The sequence below is a fragment of the Phalacrocorax aristotelis genome, chromosome 3, assembly GCF_949628215.1.
Source record: "Phalacrocorax aristotelis chromosome 3, bGulAri2.1, whole genome shotgun sequence".
NCBI lineage: Eukaryota > Metazoa > Chordata > Aves > Suliformes > Phalacrocoracidae > Phalacrocorax > Phalacrocorax aristotelis.
The window spans coordinates 64,439,407-64,456,804 of NC_134278.1; the positions used below are offsets into that span (position 1 = coordinate 64,439,407).

Sequence of the window (17,398 nt, forward strand, 5' to 3'; positions counted from 1 at the left end):
GCGTCTTTCCCTCCTCTCACTTCTCTTGTTCTTTTAAACTTCCAGAAATTATCCATGCTAACTGCCTCTTCCTTCCAACTTCCACAACCCTCACTTCCCCCGTATGAGGGGAGCCTTTTCCCTTTGCATTCGTTCCTGCAATCCCATTGGTTACTTTCACTTATTGTCACTCTTGCCAGTTTTAGAATCTTATCAGGAACCTTGGGACACTAAACGCTTTTCTTAAATCTTCAACTCACACAGCTTTATGACTGTATGGGAATTTCAGCTGGGAGCATCTCCGTGTTTCTATTAGTCAATAAGTGTTCACTGTTGTAGAAGAAAATCTGATAGCATGAAGCCTAATGAATGGCTCAATAACTAAAAGACAGAAAAAAGTTTACTGCAGTCCCCGAGTATTTTCAGTGTTTTAAGCTACCTGTCCTTGCACATGGGGGAATAGCTCACAATCTACTTGCTCTGGTAGAAAAGCTCTTTTCATAACTTCTTTAAATACTTGGACTAAACCCTTCCTGATAACTGTTTCTGCTGACCCGCAAGGGTTTTGCAAGAATTTGTGTATACAGCAGTGATGGTTACCAGCTAAACTCGCACCTTCGCTGTCATCTAGCAAGCTGAGGAAACGATGGACATGCGTTTCTAACAGAACAGAGCTCAGTGGACTGGAAGGGTGGCGAACTTGATGCGAAGATACTGCTGTAAGCATCTCAGCTAACACTAACGAGGGGTATTATTGTGAGCTGAGCTCACAAAAGTGGCTGCAGCATAAATACAGCCTACAAGTTACATACTAAGCAACTTTCGTTATTTTGATTCATCGAAGTGATGTTGGGTTAGGGGAAAAAAAATACCCTCAGTGTAGTTGGGGAATTTTTTTCCTAGAACTGAGGGCTCTCAGTTTTTACGTGGGACACGGCTGCCACCTACCGTTGCATCGCTGTTTGGCGGCTGTCGGTGGGAAGGGCTGGCTGGTTACCGTTCGGCTTGAACAGCTGCATAGAAGATGCCGCTGTGATCGGTGGTCCTTCATGTTTCTTGAACCTCCGCGGCTGCCCAGGGGCTGAGGAGGAAATACAGTCATGTTTAGCAGTTTTGGATTTTGGGCCCTTCTCTCTTTGCTTGTAAAACAGCTTTCATTTCTTTAGTTGTTATTCTAACTTGAAATCTGTGCAAATACTTTAGCTTGCCGTATTGTTTTGCTGCCTGCTTCTAAGGATCTTCAAAACCTGAACTCACAAACTTTTCTGTGGGGGAAAAAAAAAGTTTGGGGAACTAGTCCTTCTCTCAGGACTTCCTTGTAACCTTTTAGCCACTTCTTGATCTTTATATCTATGAAAATTATTTTAATCTTTCTTCAAAACAAAGCTGGGCCACTGATAAGAACTGCTTCCTGTTTGCATAACCTTTTTGAGGAATTTCATTCATTACAAAAGATCAACTAGATTTGAAAATGCACTTGATGAAATCTTTCCAATACTCAGATATATCAGTGATAAATTGTCTATAGAGTATCTGGACTTTATGCCATCAAGCACTGGACTCCCAAACAACACCTCGCAAAGGGCTGTGTCCAAATTTACTTACTGCACTGCAGCGGTGGCTGAGTACCTTTTCAAATATTGTTAGTGACATCCCAGTCGCAAAGGGCAATTACTTTAAAAATACTTGCTCAGAAAACTTGCATTTTGAAAAGATACATTGATTTAAAAAGATTCCACAAAGGCTAAAATCGGTGGAATGTGGCCTGAGCAACCAATTCAGTAAGGTATTCCTTTGCCACAGGGTTGGAGAATCTGATTTCCTATTATGTCTGTCAATAAATCATGCTTATATGTTGCCAGTTGTGAGGCTTTGGGAGCTGCTGTGATAATCAAAGGATACATTAAATTGAGCTTCACTTGCACTGAATTTGGATTGATTTTATTCTGAAGTCCTGGAAGCTGTTTGATAACCATGTTTGTTTTCATTTTTACCACGAGATCAAAGAATTAGTAGAACTGCCTAATTCAGTGATCTGCATTCAAGTGCCAGTTTAAGCAATTAGACATGTGTGGGGCTTTAGGCTTTACAGTAGATTTTGTAGTCAAGGTTTAGTTTGAAATATAAGGCTGAGTAGCAGGAGTAAGTAACTATCCTCCAAGCTCCATGTTGTAACCTTGACTAAATAATCTAATTTGTCTTTACTGTACCTTCCTAATATGAAAAATAATATTTTTGTAATTTTATCTCTACACACATAGATGGGTCATTATAACTAATGACAGTAGTCTGTGTCCAACTGGAATAATCTCTGTGTCTGGATTTTAAAGTCCCAGACATCACACACAGGATAGAATGTAACAAGAGCTGCAGCTGCTGCTCTGCCAAAATATTTATTTTCTAAGCCTGAATCGCTCCCCTGCCCCTTCCTTTCAAAGTCCATATTCCCACTGATGTGAACAGAAGTTGTCACGGGTGTGAGAAAAGTTGAGTTTGTTCATAAAAGGACTTCCATAAAGCATAATTGCATCACAAGAAGAATAATAAAATATGCAGAGCTATTCAAGAAATTAGGGAATGAAATAGCTTAGAAGGGCTTTTTAAAAGGAAAACCGACAGGTAACGTGCATACTTACACTATGATTGAAACATCTCATGTTTATTCTCCCCGCCTAAGTGAGCCCACTCTGCCCAAGTGAGGCCACATTTTGAGTACTGTGTACAGTTCTGGGCCCCCCAGTTTAAGAAGGACAGGGAACTGCTTGAGCAAGTCCAGCGGAGAGCTACCAAGATGATCAGGGGACTGCAGCATCTCCCTTATGAGGAAGGGCTGAGAGACCTGGTTCTATTCAGCCTGGAGAAGACTAAGGGGGGACTTTATCTATAGTTATAAATATCTGACAGGTGCGTGTCAAGAGGATGGGGCCAACTCTTTTCAGTGGTGCCCAACAACAGGGCAAGGGGCAACGGGCACAAGTTGGAACACAGGAAGTTCCACTTAAACATGAGAAAAAGCTTCTTTCCTGTGAGGGTGACAGAGCAGCGGCACAGGCTCCCCAGGGAGGCTGTGGAGTCTCCTTCCCTGGAGACACTCAAAACCCGTCTGGACGCGGTCCTGTGCCCCCTGCTCTGGGTGTGCCTGCTCAAGCAGGGGGGTTGGACAAGATGGTCTTTAGCAGTCCCTTCCAACTCCTACCGTTCTGTGATTCTGTGATTCAAGCCAACGCACACACAATGAGCTGATGTATGTCTTTGAAGTTTGGAAGAGATCTCCTCACTAGAATGTAATTTTTCAGAATTGCCTGTCATGAGAAACAGGCAGCGAGTGGTCAGAGGCCTGGTCTGGGCCAGACGACCTTTAATTACAAATCTGGCTGGGGCGCGCGTGAATGCCTAACAGCACCCAGCAATCAGTTTCTGAGCAGGCCCTCCTCTGCTCGCAGCTCCCCCGACGAGGGCAGAGGACAAGGCCTCACCGGGGGCATAAGCCACAGAGGCCCGAGGCCGCAGCCACCACCCCTGCCGAACGCGCAAAGCGGGGCGGCCCCCGGCACACCCGGGACCAGCAGTGGCTCCCCTGTAGCCCAGAGGACGCGGCCGCGGTGCCCTCCACCGCCGGGCCCGCTGGCGCTGCGCCCCCAGCCGCCAGCCTCCCGCGCCGCCCTCTGCCATCGCCAAAGATGGCGACGGCGCAGCTTCAGCAGCGCCCGGCGGGCGGCGCGCTTCCGGCGGCTCCATGCGTGCGGCGGCGGCGCGGCGGCTCCTCCGCGCCTCGGCCGGGGCCATGGGGACTGCGGGCGGCGGTGGCGGCAGTACCCTGCGGCTGCCCGGGCTGCACGGCTACGCGGCGGAGTTCTCGCCCTACTGGCCGGGGCGCGTGGCCTGCGCCGCTGCGCAGTACTACGGCATCGCAGGTGCGGGGCGGGGGGGTAACTGTTAACGTACGTTGCCGGTGGCGGCTCCTGGCGGGGACTCGCTCGCGGCTGGGTGCCCGGGACGGCAGTCCCTGCCGCTGAAAGCGCGCCGGCGTTTCGCTTTCCGCTGCTTTGGCTTTGCTGGGGTTTTCTCTAAGTGGGCTGGGTTCGCCTGGGCGCCGGTTGCAAGCCCGGTGCTTCCCCCTGAGGGCCCCGTGAGAGGAGTACTGATGGACTTGGTGGGGTCGAGGATGAGAGTAGTAGTAGCGACGTACACAACGTGAATGAAATGTCTGAAAATATTTTCTCCTTAAAGTTCTAACTGTTTTAGTCTCAGTCACGCCGTGTCCTGACTGGCCCTGGCGGCTCCTCTAGGGTCCGGCTGAAGGGGCAAGCTGAGCTCTTCTCCGCGTTGGGACCATTCTTCCAGTGGGAGTATCGCCCCTGACAGCATTCGTTTTAAATAAAGTTCCTAACTGTGGAATTACTTTGACAATATCCCAATCGTATGGGAAAGCAGTACCCATATGTGTTTTCTCAGTAATGATTTATTTGTTCAATTTCTGGTGAACTGTGTTTGTATTACTAGATGGGGGGGGGGGGGAAGTGGGGGGGGGGAAGTGCGGGGGGAAGTGGTGTGTCTGATGTGTTATCAAAAAGAAAAAAAGAACCCCGTGCTGGTATGTCTATAACATGAGGCTCGTGGGGAAAATGCACTTCTGTGCTTTATAAGCAAACTGTTTCTTTTCCAACCTCACCTACGGGTATACTGGAGTAAAAAAACCCCACCAGAACCAAGCTGATGTAGATGAATTACTGTTCTAGAGAACACGAGGCAAGATGAACTTTATTTATGCAACTAATTGTTTGGCCTTTTAAAGTTCAGATGCCCTTTGTATTTGCACACTGGAGCTACCTCCGAACTACAGAAGTTTCCTTTGGCATGGGGGACCTAGTTGTGATGTTTTGTTTTATTCGGCCGGTTTAGGTTGTGGAACTCTGGCAGTGCTGGAACAAAATGAAGCTGGGATTGTTCTGCTCAGGAGGTAACGTATATTTATGTTATATTTTTGCTAGAGGAAGAACCGTTTATGTATCTGTGAGTATACAACCCAAATATTTTGGGTTACTGTCAGCGACAAAAAGTTTTATATCCATGATATAGTATCTACTGAATACATGTTTTTGTATTCATGTACAGATGAAGGTATTTGTATTTACATACAAACAATACATTTACATTGCATAGATTTTGTTATAGGAAGTAATCTGGATTGCATCCTTTCCACAGTGTAAACCTTTTTATAGAAAACTGACAATGTAAATTAAAAGCAGCCTGTCCGCCCTAGCTTGAAATGACAAGTTTCAGCTTTTTAGGAACAGTGCATTGCCACCTAAATTTACGCCCTTATGATTGACTTATACTGGAAGTAGAGCAGGAAGCTGTGTAGGGTCATGGAGGTCCTTCCTAGGAGGTCCAGTATTCTCAGGGTACAGAGTATAGAGATCTTTAATATGGTCATGACAGTCTTTCTCTTGGTTTTTCATTGTGACTCAGCTTCCTAATGGTGCTGTGAATTGGAAGAGCTCTCCCAACACAAACAGTTTTATTTCTTTGTTTACCACAGTTGTTACAGACCAAGGGCTCCTACCTCTGTAGCAACATTCTGGAGCAACCATAGATCAGAGAGAGATGTGGTATCTCTGCTTCTGTTTGCATAACAATTTTAAGACTGAAATCAGATTTCATCCTCTGTGTGTGGAAGGTCCTTGGCTCATTTATGCTTTAATTTAATCAACCTATTCTGACATACAGTTGTAAAAGTTGACATTGTAACAAGTAAGTTACTTTAAGGAGGTTTACTGGAAACTAAAAATATATAAAAATGCTGTTTAGAATGGTAAAGAGGATGATTTAAAGAAATACTGTCTTTGCATGTAACTAGTCCAGACTTCTGTGTCATGCATTCTCACAGACAAATATCTTCATTGTTCCAATTTAGTTTTGACTGGAATGATGGCCTGTTTGATGTGACCTGGAGTGAGAATAATGAACATGTGTTGATCACTTCTAGTGGAGATGGATCTCTGCAAATCTGGGACACAGCTAAAACCAGAGGTCCGCTGCAAGTCTATAAAGAGCATACTCAGGAGGTAAACCAGGCAAACTTGAAAAATGTAATGGATGATCTAATGTCTGAATTATTAGAAGATTTATTTGTGGACTTGTAATCAAAAGTGGGTTTTGTTGTCTATATTTTAACTTTGTTTGGGTCCGTGGTTTGAATGTGTAACTTACTTTGAATATAAAGTGAATTACCTATTGTACATATTCATATGTACATTCATACATTGTAGTAGGTACCGCTTAATTACATTAATATATTCAGAAATAGCTTTTGTGGTTTCTTATAGGCTAAGTAATCATTGTGTTGTATGAAAGTACTGCAGTCATTCTGTGATTTTTAGAGAGCATTATTAGATAGGTGTAAATCAGACAGCTGATGTATATAGCAGGGTTACCCTTGAGGATGTAGAGTGATACACATTATGCAGATCCTTAGGACTTCTGTTGTACCTGGGAATGGTTTCCTGAAGGACACAGGAATGTATCCTTTTCCATCCTAGCATCTGTGAGATCCTACTCAAATAACAGTAGTCAAATATTAGGACAGCATGTATCTTTTTAGCCTTGGTTTGATACAGTTGCATTTGATTTTCTTAAAATCTCCATTTCTTTATGCAGTGCAGTATGCATAGAGAAAATGTTATATTCATGTTCATACATGTATTTCCATATTTCTAAGGGCGTTTATGCTTTTAGTATATTTATCTTCCTCCAAGTGATTTTTCTACCCTTTTTTAAAAGCTTTCCTTCTAACTCCACTCACTTCTGTCAAGTCTTTTGAACTTTAGATGCAATCAGTTTTAGCCTGGATTGCTGACGCTTTGTCTAAATGACACAAATCTGGATAACATAACCTAGAGGATTTATAGCCAATAAAAATGGTGGAGGAAATCAAGTTTTGTATTCACAAAGACCTCAAGATTTTTTCAGGTATGAAGCACAAAGCTAAAAGCTGAGTGACTGCAGTTACGTGACAGTCTCTCTTCTGTACCTTATTTCTTTGTAATTTGCTACTTTGGTTTCATACATATATTATGTAAATAACAAATTTTGAGAGATGGGTTTGTAGTTGTGATCAGGATTTTATAACACAGTCCAAAGGCTCATGGTAGTAACAGAAACATGTAGACAAGGCATAATACCAGGGTTTTTTTTCCGGTCTCTATCATATTCTTGTTGAAATTCTCTCTGTAAGTTTATTTTGGTTCTGCTACACCATCTGTTGTTTGTGAAGTAAACATTTCTGTGTCCAAGTCTTAGTTTAGCAGGTAGCATGGGGAGGTGGACGCATTCAACCATGAGTTAGAAGGACAGTATAGGAAACAGGCTGAGTGTTTATTTGAGATACGAAAGGTTTGTATTGATTCTTTATAAGTGTGCATTAAGAGGATAGATTTCAGAGGGAATATACCTAATAGTTTGTGGTAAACACTGTCAGGCAGTGCTCTTTAAAATGATTGACTACCTTCTGAATCGTTAATCCCTGTCTGACATTTCTAATGAAAATTTTGTCACTGTGTTTTATAATATTTTTAATGCGAGATTGACAGGGATATGTTTCTTTTCTAAATGAGGTCATTGTCCCTCCTCAAAAAGAATGTGCGTTTTTAATTTAAAACTGCATCTTTATTATCAAAGGACAATGAGTTTTATTCCAGCACTAACAACTGCTGAATCTCGTCAATAAATTAGTCTAATTTACTTTGGTTTTGGCAAATACTCACTGGAATGTGAGGCAATAGAATGCTTTAAATAAATTTGTGTTGTAAAGAGATCCTGAACATTTTTTTTAACTATTTATGTTTTTACATATTTTTTTCATCATATTTTCATTTTGCCAGAGGCTGCTGTTTAGGCATAAACTAGTATTAATGTATTTTATGATTGAAGATAAAGCTCTAAAAGATTAACAACTAAGTTTTATGCTGTGTTGTTAGTCTTTCCCAGTTGCTCAATGCTGCTTCTATTGAAGTATCTGTAAATTTATGTTGGATGACAGCATGAAAAGGAAAGAAGAATAAAAATGAACCTTTCTTGTTCTCCACACCTTTTTCTTTTCATTCTCTTACCATTACCTGGGCCTGTCACATGCCAAATGGAAAACAGCTCTTGCTTTTTCTGGCCATGTTGTCTGTTCTGTTTGTAATTCTTGCTTGAAGGGGAATTTTCCCAGGTCCCATTGCCTCGATGTGGCTGCAGGGTGCTGGGCAGTCCTAACCATGTCTGCCATATGTACACAGGTCTGTCACAACATGTATTCAACAGATCTATGTGCTGATAGCTTGCGAGTGAGCTGTAAGCTGTATGTGCACTTTGCCTTATCTGTGCAATAGATCTGATTGCACCTCAAATATGTGGGGCTAGATGAATTGTGTGACACAGGTGTCTATTTCTCAGAGATTTATTTCTTTCTGGAAAATCGTGGGTGTGAATATGAGAGCCAAACACTTCAACTGAGCTGACGTCGTAGGGCTGTTGGATGAAAGAGTGATAGATTATGGGGCATTTCCAAACAGCAACAGTTTAGGGGCTGAACACAGGCCATCACACAGAATCAGGGGGACGGAGAGAGGCAAATGTAGGGAGATCAGGAGCCACTTTGGAGAAACATCATGTCTTCTATTCTTAAACTATGAGCAGGTACTTGTGTTGTTATTATTTTAATAGGAGGAGTCAGGTTGAAAGGGGAGGGTGTTTTAATGAGCTGTATTACTGGTAGTTAGCTGACAAGTAGAAAAACCAAGAGGTGAAGACATGGTTTGGAAAAACAGACAAAAGAATTACCTCTCAGTTTGTTATTTGGCTTTTGTGAAGTACTTTTCTGAGTGTCTTGCACGTTTGGATTATAGGCTCTTCAAGGAAGGGAGCTAGCACAAAATGGTGCCAGAGCAATATGCCTTTCAGTATATGGGAAGCAGGGTGTTGTAAAATAAAAAAGGAAAGTTGCAGATAATACACTTTGTTTTCAGTGGGCAGTGGTTGCCTTCCACTTATGGGAGATAAGCAAATAGATGAAAACCAGTTCATTTAAGCTGGATCTGGCATAGATTGAAATATTTCTTAGGAAGGAAAATGCTCAGAAGTAGCTAAATGATACCTTGATTTCCTTTCTCATACAGGACATTTTCCATAGAAGACTTTGGCTTTTGCTGAATTTTTTTCCAGTCCAGCTTTTCTGCTTTTTTGTCTGGTGACACAGGTCCAAACTTTTTCACCTTTGGAACAGGGTTGCTGTCACTTAATGCACAATTCCATCTATCTGAGACAAACACAGAATCTAGTATGTTGACTTGCAGATTAGATCCAGTGCTGTGCTAGAACTAGATTGTCCCAGCTAGAGTACAAATTCTCCGTGGTTAGTAGCCTGACTGTTGAGAGCAGTGCCACCTACTACTGGTAAGTAGTGGCCACGGTTCTGAGAAGTGTCATGGAAGGTGTGATTGGATCAGGAGGTGAAGCAAATAAACTGTTTCAGCTAATATTTAGCACTAATAATTAGCACTGAAATGGTTCAAGTCCCACTGCAGCTTATTGAGCCATTTTGTGTGAGGTAAAACCAGACACAACAGGACACATCTTCCATCACATAGGAAAAGATACGGTTACAACTTGCCCCCCGCCCCCTCCACTTTGGCCCCTCTTTACTTTTTTGGATTCTTTTCTGAGCCTATATGTACCTTTAATACCAGACTGAGATGTTAAATGTAACTTTTGTTCAGGTAAATGGCATTGTTGGCAGCTTTGTGGTGCTTAACTGGTGTGGGGTTTTTTTAGATGATTATGATACAACCTGCAAATCCAAGTCTATTTCATGAAACTTCAGCTAACTACAGTCTCAAACTTCTGTTCTAATGCTTTTTCTAAATTAGGCTGTTATATCATTTATAGGCATATAGTGTTGACTGGAGCCAAACTAGAGGAGAGCAGCTAGTGGTGTCTGGTTCATGGGATCAAACAGCCAAGCTGGTATGTTGGTTTTCTGCTGACGGTGAAAAATGTGATTTGTTTTGGATTTGATAGTTCTTTGTGTTAAGAAACAGCATTTAATCACTTTTCTGCTTTATTTTTACAGTGAGGCTGAAATTCTGTTTTAAGTGAGATGTTGGTTTATCCCTCAGTTGATGTCAGTTTAAGTATAAAAATGCTCTTCATGATACATAGTAAAAAAGTGCATTTAGTCCTTTCTGTATGTATAAAGCCTTTTTATGTATGAAACCCTTTCCTTTCTTACTGAATGTGTACCTCAACAGTTTTCTTTTTACTTTATTCAGTGGGATCCAGCTGTGGGGAAGTCATTATGCACTTTTAAAGGCCACGAAGGGGTCATTTACAGCACTATATGGTCTCCACACATCCCAGGTTGTTTTGCATCTGCCTCAGGTAAACATGATGGTAAAGGAGTTTGTTCTCACGACAAAAAACCCTTCTATGTTATTGGATTAGTGCAGCACTTTGTCCAGCAGGTGGTAGTGTGTGTCAAAAATGGAAGAAGGAAAGATAAACATATTGCTGCAGGTGGATTTGTAGGTCCTGTTATGATCTGTAAATCATCCTCTTGGCCATTTAAACAGGGATCAGCAGTTTTCTAGCAGTCACTTCAGTGACCTTGTGGCAATTTTTTAATGTTATTTTACGTAGCTCTATGCACCACTAAATCATGTTATATGCAGTGTTTTGTGTTCCGGCTTACATTTTTGTTGAAAGTATCTCAGTGTCAGTAGACTGTTAGCCCTGTGAGAAACATAGTCAGTTCCTGTTGAACTGTATTAAGTACTGGTGGAGATCTCTTCTCCTTGTTCTTTGGGAAGGCTAATCATCAATTTTACTTTTCTGCTTTGGCCAATGCTGTGAATCTTGCTGGTCAATACAATTGTAACAGAGTTGGATGTGCCTAGAGGCAAAGAGACTGTATGGTGAGGTTGCAGTGTTTTCCAAGCACTGCTCCTGCGCCAGAGGCACAGGAAGAGCTCTGGAGTGAGACCTGGAGCCTAATGGCTGGCTAACTGGGCAAGGGGTGCTGTGAGTCGTGGAGTTTGCTTGGGAAATAGAGGAACAGTAAGACACTGCCTTCATACAAATATTGGTAGATTAACTCCAGTGGCTTAAATTTTCCTGATTTCAAGTCTGTTGGACTTCTGTACTTCAGCTCTTATATCGAGAAGGTAAGCCAGCAAAATATGTTTTCCAGTTACTGAAGTTAAATAGAGACAGTGAGTACACACAGATACTTGTCTTCCCTATTCTGTGGGAAGTTTGATGAAAAAGTGCACTCATAAAATTTCAGTCTGGCAATTTCCACCTGGCTCTGCTTGCAGAGTTGAACAAGAAAGACTAACAAGTTACATGTATTTGTTCTAATGTGGTAGTGCTTGGAAGCCAGATGCTGGTGCACAGATATTTCCAACTTCCTTAATACTTAGTGAGGTACCTATGTAATAGGATGTGCAGAAACTTACAGGATTGAGCCATGTACACCGTATGAACAGTTCTACTGAAATGCACCTATATACTACAAAATGCTAGCTAAGTACCATTTGGTCAGAGCTAAGTGGAGAAAACAGTGCTTAGTGTTTTTTGAAAATTCTAGGGGATGTTATGATCTCATTAAAGTCCTTCTCAGAAGCCTCTCCTCCATGGTATTCTTACTCATACAAAATTTCTGACATTCTAGATGAACAAAAGGGCTTTACTGATCCAGCTAGTTATTTCAAATTTGATTCTCTAGGCTATGAAGCCAAACTCTCTTCTAATACATTGCCACTTGAGCAATTTTGGGAAACACTGATAGATGCCGTATGTGGTGGTACTTAAATTGGGTACAGCAGCATACAATTGATCTGTTCTTTGAGTGACTCAGTGGGTGCAGCTGTTGGAAGTTTTGACTAAAACACTAAAGAGTTCCTATTCTTTTGTGAAATTTACTTGGACTCTTGAAAGGGACTACCATATACTGCTGGAGCCTGAAGCTAACTGCAGTCAGTTTTCACCGATTGATGACTCCATAGTATTTTCTAGGAAAACCAACATGCACAAAAGACACTATTTTTCTTCTGTAAGTACTACTTAGGTGTGAAGTAAAAAACTTACAGTTTAATGTTAGGTGTAAAATCATCAGGTAAGAGAAAGTAAAGTCTTCAGAATGATGGTGAACTTTCTTATGGTTTTCAAAATAAAACATCTGGTGTGCTTCTAAATGAAATTACTTCCAACCAAAGATCTTGCATAGAAATCATGAAATGCCAATGTGGAAAAGGTTTCTTTGTTTGCTTTTGGTTTTAGCTTACACTGTGGTTTGATTAGATTACTTTACTACAGAAAATACAGATCGGGAGTTTTTTCTTTGGTCAGCAGGACTGTGTGTAGTAGAAGTACTCATGACCCTCTAAGCTCTGGGTATAAGTGCCATTTCCTTATTGTAAGAAAGGCATATCAGGCAGTTTATGTTTAGAGAGTTTACTTCGCTATTTAGCATTTAATGGCATTCTACTCTGTCAGTCAAGATATGTGATGAAACTCAAGTGGAACTGTTCAGGAGGCTGGAACTTGCTATGATCCTCACACTGTATAAGGATGACAGAAAATTATGGTACAGAAAGCGTAATTTCACTGATGACTGATCTTCTATAGAGCTGAAGTTGAAGCTGGAGAACAAATTGCAGTCTCAACAAGATAGTACTGTGTTGAATTTAGAACTGTTCCTTCCTTTGATACACTTGCTGGAAGGGTTGACCTGAAGTTTTGTGGTCTCTTCTTTTGCAACTTTTTGTTGTCTTGAGAATTAGTAACTGAAAATGTGTTTGGAGGGAAACTTTTTGTACTTCCTTTCATCTCCCTTGTTTTTTTAACTTTTTAAAACGATAGCTTTTTGAAGGGTGTTGTTGAAGGGTATTGAAACATTCCCTTTTTGAAGGAGGCCGTGTTGCTTTAGGATTGTAGTGTGCATGTGGTTCTCTCTTGTCCCCCTCCTGTCCCATTTCTCTCATCTCATCTCACAGATACTTACTCACAACTACATACTTATTCATATCTTTATAGGATAAAGTCTTAGCACCTCAGACCAGAAATGAACTGTTTCATGTTGCAGCACCTTCAATTTTGTATGTGTTAGTAAAATGAGTTAGCTGTGTTGTAAACCATAAATTGGAACAAATGTTGGTCTTGTAATGATTCTGATTTAACAAAATCTAAGTAAAGCAATGCACTTTTAAATTTTGTTTTGCTTTTTAATTTTAAAGAAAATAAGCAAGAGGAAGGGAGATTTAGGAACCTTGTGCGTGCCTCACCCCTGCCCCTTTTCTGCCTTTACTTGAATCCACATAGACGCCAGCAGAAGTTAATTTCCATTTAACTAATTAGTTTGTGTTTCGTTTTCTGTTTTCAGCGTTCACAACTGCAAGCCCCAGTAAAATAGCAGCTCAGAAGGACCATTATGAGCCTAGACAACTTTTGCCTGAAGCTAATAAGGTTAAATCTTTGCTTTTGGAATATGAGGCTTTTTCTCAAACTATTATGAGACTAGAAAAAGAAAAGGAGTTAAAAAACCTAGAAACCTAAGACTGCAATATAAAGCAGTTGAAAAAGAATTTGATATTAAGTGTGATTATTTTACTTCATTAAGTCTCCCATCTGAATACATACAGGAAAACTAAGTTTGTCTGCAGTGGACAATAAAATGCAATTGAATTACAGAAGATAAATATGTCTGATGCTTCCGTTAAATTAGTTTTTATTCAGCATCTAATACACATCCATTTAACATTTGCAGGGATGTGTGAGGTACTTTACAGTGCTGTTGTCTTCATGTACAATCATTTGTACGCTTAAAAAGCAAGTAAATGGCCTATGTCTTTTTGATTGAAATTTGGAAGTAATAGTAACAAAACAAACTGTTAATTCTGTATATGTAAATAACTGCTGTTGTGATGCCATTAACAATGTCTGAGCTGATAAGATAAGCAGGATGCTCAGGCTTACATGTGGCACCAAACCAGAGCCCTGGAAAATGTCTGCCTTACACTGAAAAAACAGTGATGTGGAAAATGTCATTAAAGAAGTGACATAAATGTTTAACAGCATCTTCATGGCTAAAAGGGTTTAATGAGTCATTGTGTCATTTGCCCAGGGGGCTTTTTTTTTTTTTTGTAATGCAGAGAGCAAGTTGGTGAGAAGCACATAAAGAAGGTGCCAAATGCACACAACATTAATACATAGTCAAATGTAAATCAGTTCTGCTAAAAGATTCTCCATAACTGCAAAGCAATAGGCCTTGCTCCATCCTGTAGTTTATAAAGAAAATATCCTTCACAGTATCGACTGTTTTTATTGCTCTTTAATCTTACCAGTGGGGAATATTTAATTAGTACCATTTTATCCTTGTCTGCATAACTGTAGTATTCTCCAATACAGATATGATGCTGGCAAATGAAAATATGAATGTTTTGGATTTGACAAAGCCCAGATTTAGAAGGACTGCTAGCTTTTATCTTAGATAAAACTGGAACCTCGGTTTTAATGGTGCGTTCATTTTTAAATCGTTGCTACACTCCTTAAGTTTACTAATCAGGGCAGACACATAGTTTTTGTAACCTCTTAAACAAATCACGTATAAGAGAAAGAAGTGTTTCTTAAATCTGCAAGATAATGTCTGTATTCATCAGTATTTAGATCAGTTAATTGTATTCTTTGCTCAAAGGCTTATTTTTCAGACTGAAAGCCCAGGGTGAATTATTTTCTCATACCACAACAAAGTGTGATCGCTTCTGGGAAGTTTTTGTTATGTTGACAGAAGTGTTGGGGAACTGTAGCTTTGCTGGTTTACAAATGAACTTGTAAAGCCAGCCTCCAGTCTTTGTAAGCCCTTGCATTCAATGTTAGGCTTTAAGGTTAAAATTAGAAAACATTTTTTATCTCATATTCTGTTTTATTGCCAGCCCTGACATAGTGAGTTGGCTTTTAAAAAGTTTGTCTTCTTGCCTACTGGTCTCTTAGTGATCAGTGTGTGTAGTTAAGGGGTTGTCAAGCTGTTGTTCTGTAAATCAGGCTGGCAAGTAGTCTTGGCACACCTTTCTGTGTTTGGCATCCAAATTGTGAAAGAAAACTAAAAATGAACACATTATTTTGCATGAAATAATGCTCTGAGGAAGGTTTACATCTACTAAGAGGATGGTTACTGAATTAGTTGGAAAGGAATAGCCTTGAGTGCAGCTCCTCAGTAAAGAGGTGTTTTCCATGTGTAAGTTCCTCGACCAAACTTGGGGTTGTCAGGCCTGTGACTTCAGCTTTCTGAAGCTTTAACTCACAGTCCTGGTTTGGAAGTAGCACAGGGCAAACAAGGAGCTGTCGAGGAGTGGGGCTTGCAAACAAGTAATTCCAAAGATGTTTGTGTTTGTTCAGGTTCCTAAAAAAATGAAGGAAATAATCTTTTGTTCTGCTATGGCAGCGGTTTATCATGAGTTCCAAAACCCTGCTAGAGGTTTATATTCCATTAGTTTGTGTATGGTGTGGGTCTACTCTTTGCTTCTTACGAGTTCTGTCTTGGTTATTTGCTTGTTGAATGTGATAGAAGAAATGCCGTCATGAACCAGGTTCAAGGCTTTTCAAAACCTGGTCATTTTTGGAATCCAAATCCTTGAAGGATAAAAGAATAAGAGGCTTCAATTTACTGCATGGTACCTTGTACAAATCAAGCATCTAAAAGAGCAAACTGACTGCAGAGTTACTGTGTTTTGTCACAGTTTAGGTAAGCTGCTGTTTGTGCTAGAAGCTATTTAAATATAATTTACTTGTTTACTTTGTTGTGTCAAATCTATGTAATGAAGTGGGGTGGGTGTTTTAATTTGCAGTCTATTGCTTCAAGACATACCAGCATGGTATTGAATTCATCCAAGTTCATGAGTCGTGCTCGGTAAGCTTTACTAAATCAACCTCTAATGTGCAATCTGAAAAATATCTCAGGAAATTAGTTTGGCCCTCAATTTATAGTATGTGCTAACCACAGTAAAGTAATGTAAGCAGCATGTGCTGGAACATAAAACACCTCAAGGTTATATTTTATATGAGAATCTCATATTGTAAAATGATAGTTTAGTGTTGAGAAGAAAAATGCAATAACAGTTTTTTTTACAGTAAATTAACATGTGTTGAGTCATTTGGGTTAGAGTTAGGTGCCTAGCAAATATTGCCCTTTGCAGAAGAATGGTTTAATAATAAGTCATAAGTTAGGTCAATTTTGAAATAAAAATTTTGTCCCAAGATTTGTGTTTGGTCATCTTGGAAAACACTGAAATAAAAGTTTTCTCTGATTTGTTTTTTTTTTTAATAATTTACTCTTTTCAGAGAAAGACTCTGAGGTCTTCTCTGAAGTAACTTAAAGCTCTTTTGGTTTTTAGCTTTACAGCATTTTGTATCAGATAGAAAAATTACCATTTGGAAAGTACGTTTCCACTGGTAATTATGTTTACTTGATATCTAGGTTGTGCTACATGGAAATAGATTTTGTGCATTCAGTGGAGTCCTATTGGATGATTTAAATAAAGCTGCTCTTTGTGTCACTCTATTTCTGTCTCTTTGTGTGGAATCTCCTGACCTTTGTTAATCCTGTTCTAGGTTCACTTGTACTATCTATGATAGAAACGGACAGCATGATCATTTTAACATGCCTAAAAAGATTGGTTTTAAGACTCATGAGATTTGGGTTTGCTCTTTATTCTCCCACAGATTTTTCTATTGATTCTAGCTGAATTATTTAATCTTGTTTAATATTTAAACAATACATACAAGTAAGCAAGTATAAGCAAGTAATGTTAACTTGTAATCATTCAATGGCACTGCAGAAGTGCTAACCTCAATTGAGGTTTCTTTGATGTTACACCATATACTTGTGTCTTTTCAGCTGAATTGTTTTCCTACAGGAAATTAAAGATATATTATTTGTGGTTTTTTTTCTCTTGATGAGAGAACAGTGTCAGAAGATCAGATTTCTTGCTTTAGAACTTATTTAAATAGATGAATCTGACTTTTAAAAAAACTTTAAGCTAACAGTGCTTTGGTTCTTGAAAACCATTGTCCCGGTTAGAATCCTTTTTGCCTTCAGATAGTGTTTAAGTTTTTCTGGGGTTTTATTAATCTCCCGAAGACCTAGGTGTTTTTTATAGTTAATGTTGTACCTCTGCGCTGTCTGGCAATGATTGCTTAGCTGGTTGTTGTCACAGGACTTAGAAGATTATGATTTATGGATTTGGGTAAAATACATCTGTGAGTTAAAAGCCAGTATAAAACCTACATGAAATTTAAATATTGAAAAACTCTATCTTTTCACTATCATACATTGTCATTCACATTAGCAGTCTTTATCCTATGTACGGGGGTGATGTACTTG

At 39.9% G+C, this 17,398-nt stretch overlaps 1 protein-coding gene across 2 annotated transcripts in view; it reads left to right on the forward strand.

Annotated features, from left to right (window-relative positions):
• The first annotated feature begins 3,684 nt into the window (after positions 1-3,684).
• PEX7 (peroxisomal biogenesis factor 7) overlaps positions 3,685-17,398 on the forward strand; it is a 45,109-nt gene continuing 31,395 nt past the window's right edge. The window contains exons 1-5 of one of the 2 annotated variants that reach the window (XR_012659664.1): positions 3,685-3,893; positions 4,882-4,939; positions 5,897-6,047; positions 9,910-9,987; positions 10,293-10,401. Coding sequence is in view for 1 of the 2 variants with exons in the window: in XM_075087733.1 (XP_074943834.1) it covers positions 3,716-3,893; positions 4,882-4,939; positions 5,897-6,047; positions 9,910-9,987; positions 10,293-10,401 (574 nt within the window). In the remaining variant the exon portion in view is untranslated. The remainder of the gene's footprint in view (positions 3,894-4,881; positions 4,940-5,896; positions 6,048-9,909; positions 9,988-10,292; positions 10,402-17,398) is intronic. The other variant, XM_075087733.1, reaches the window with a different exon arrangement.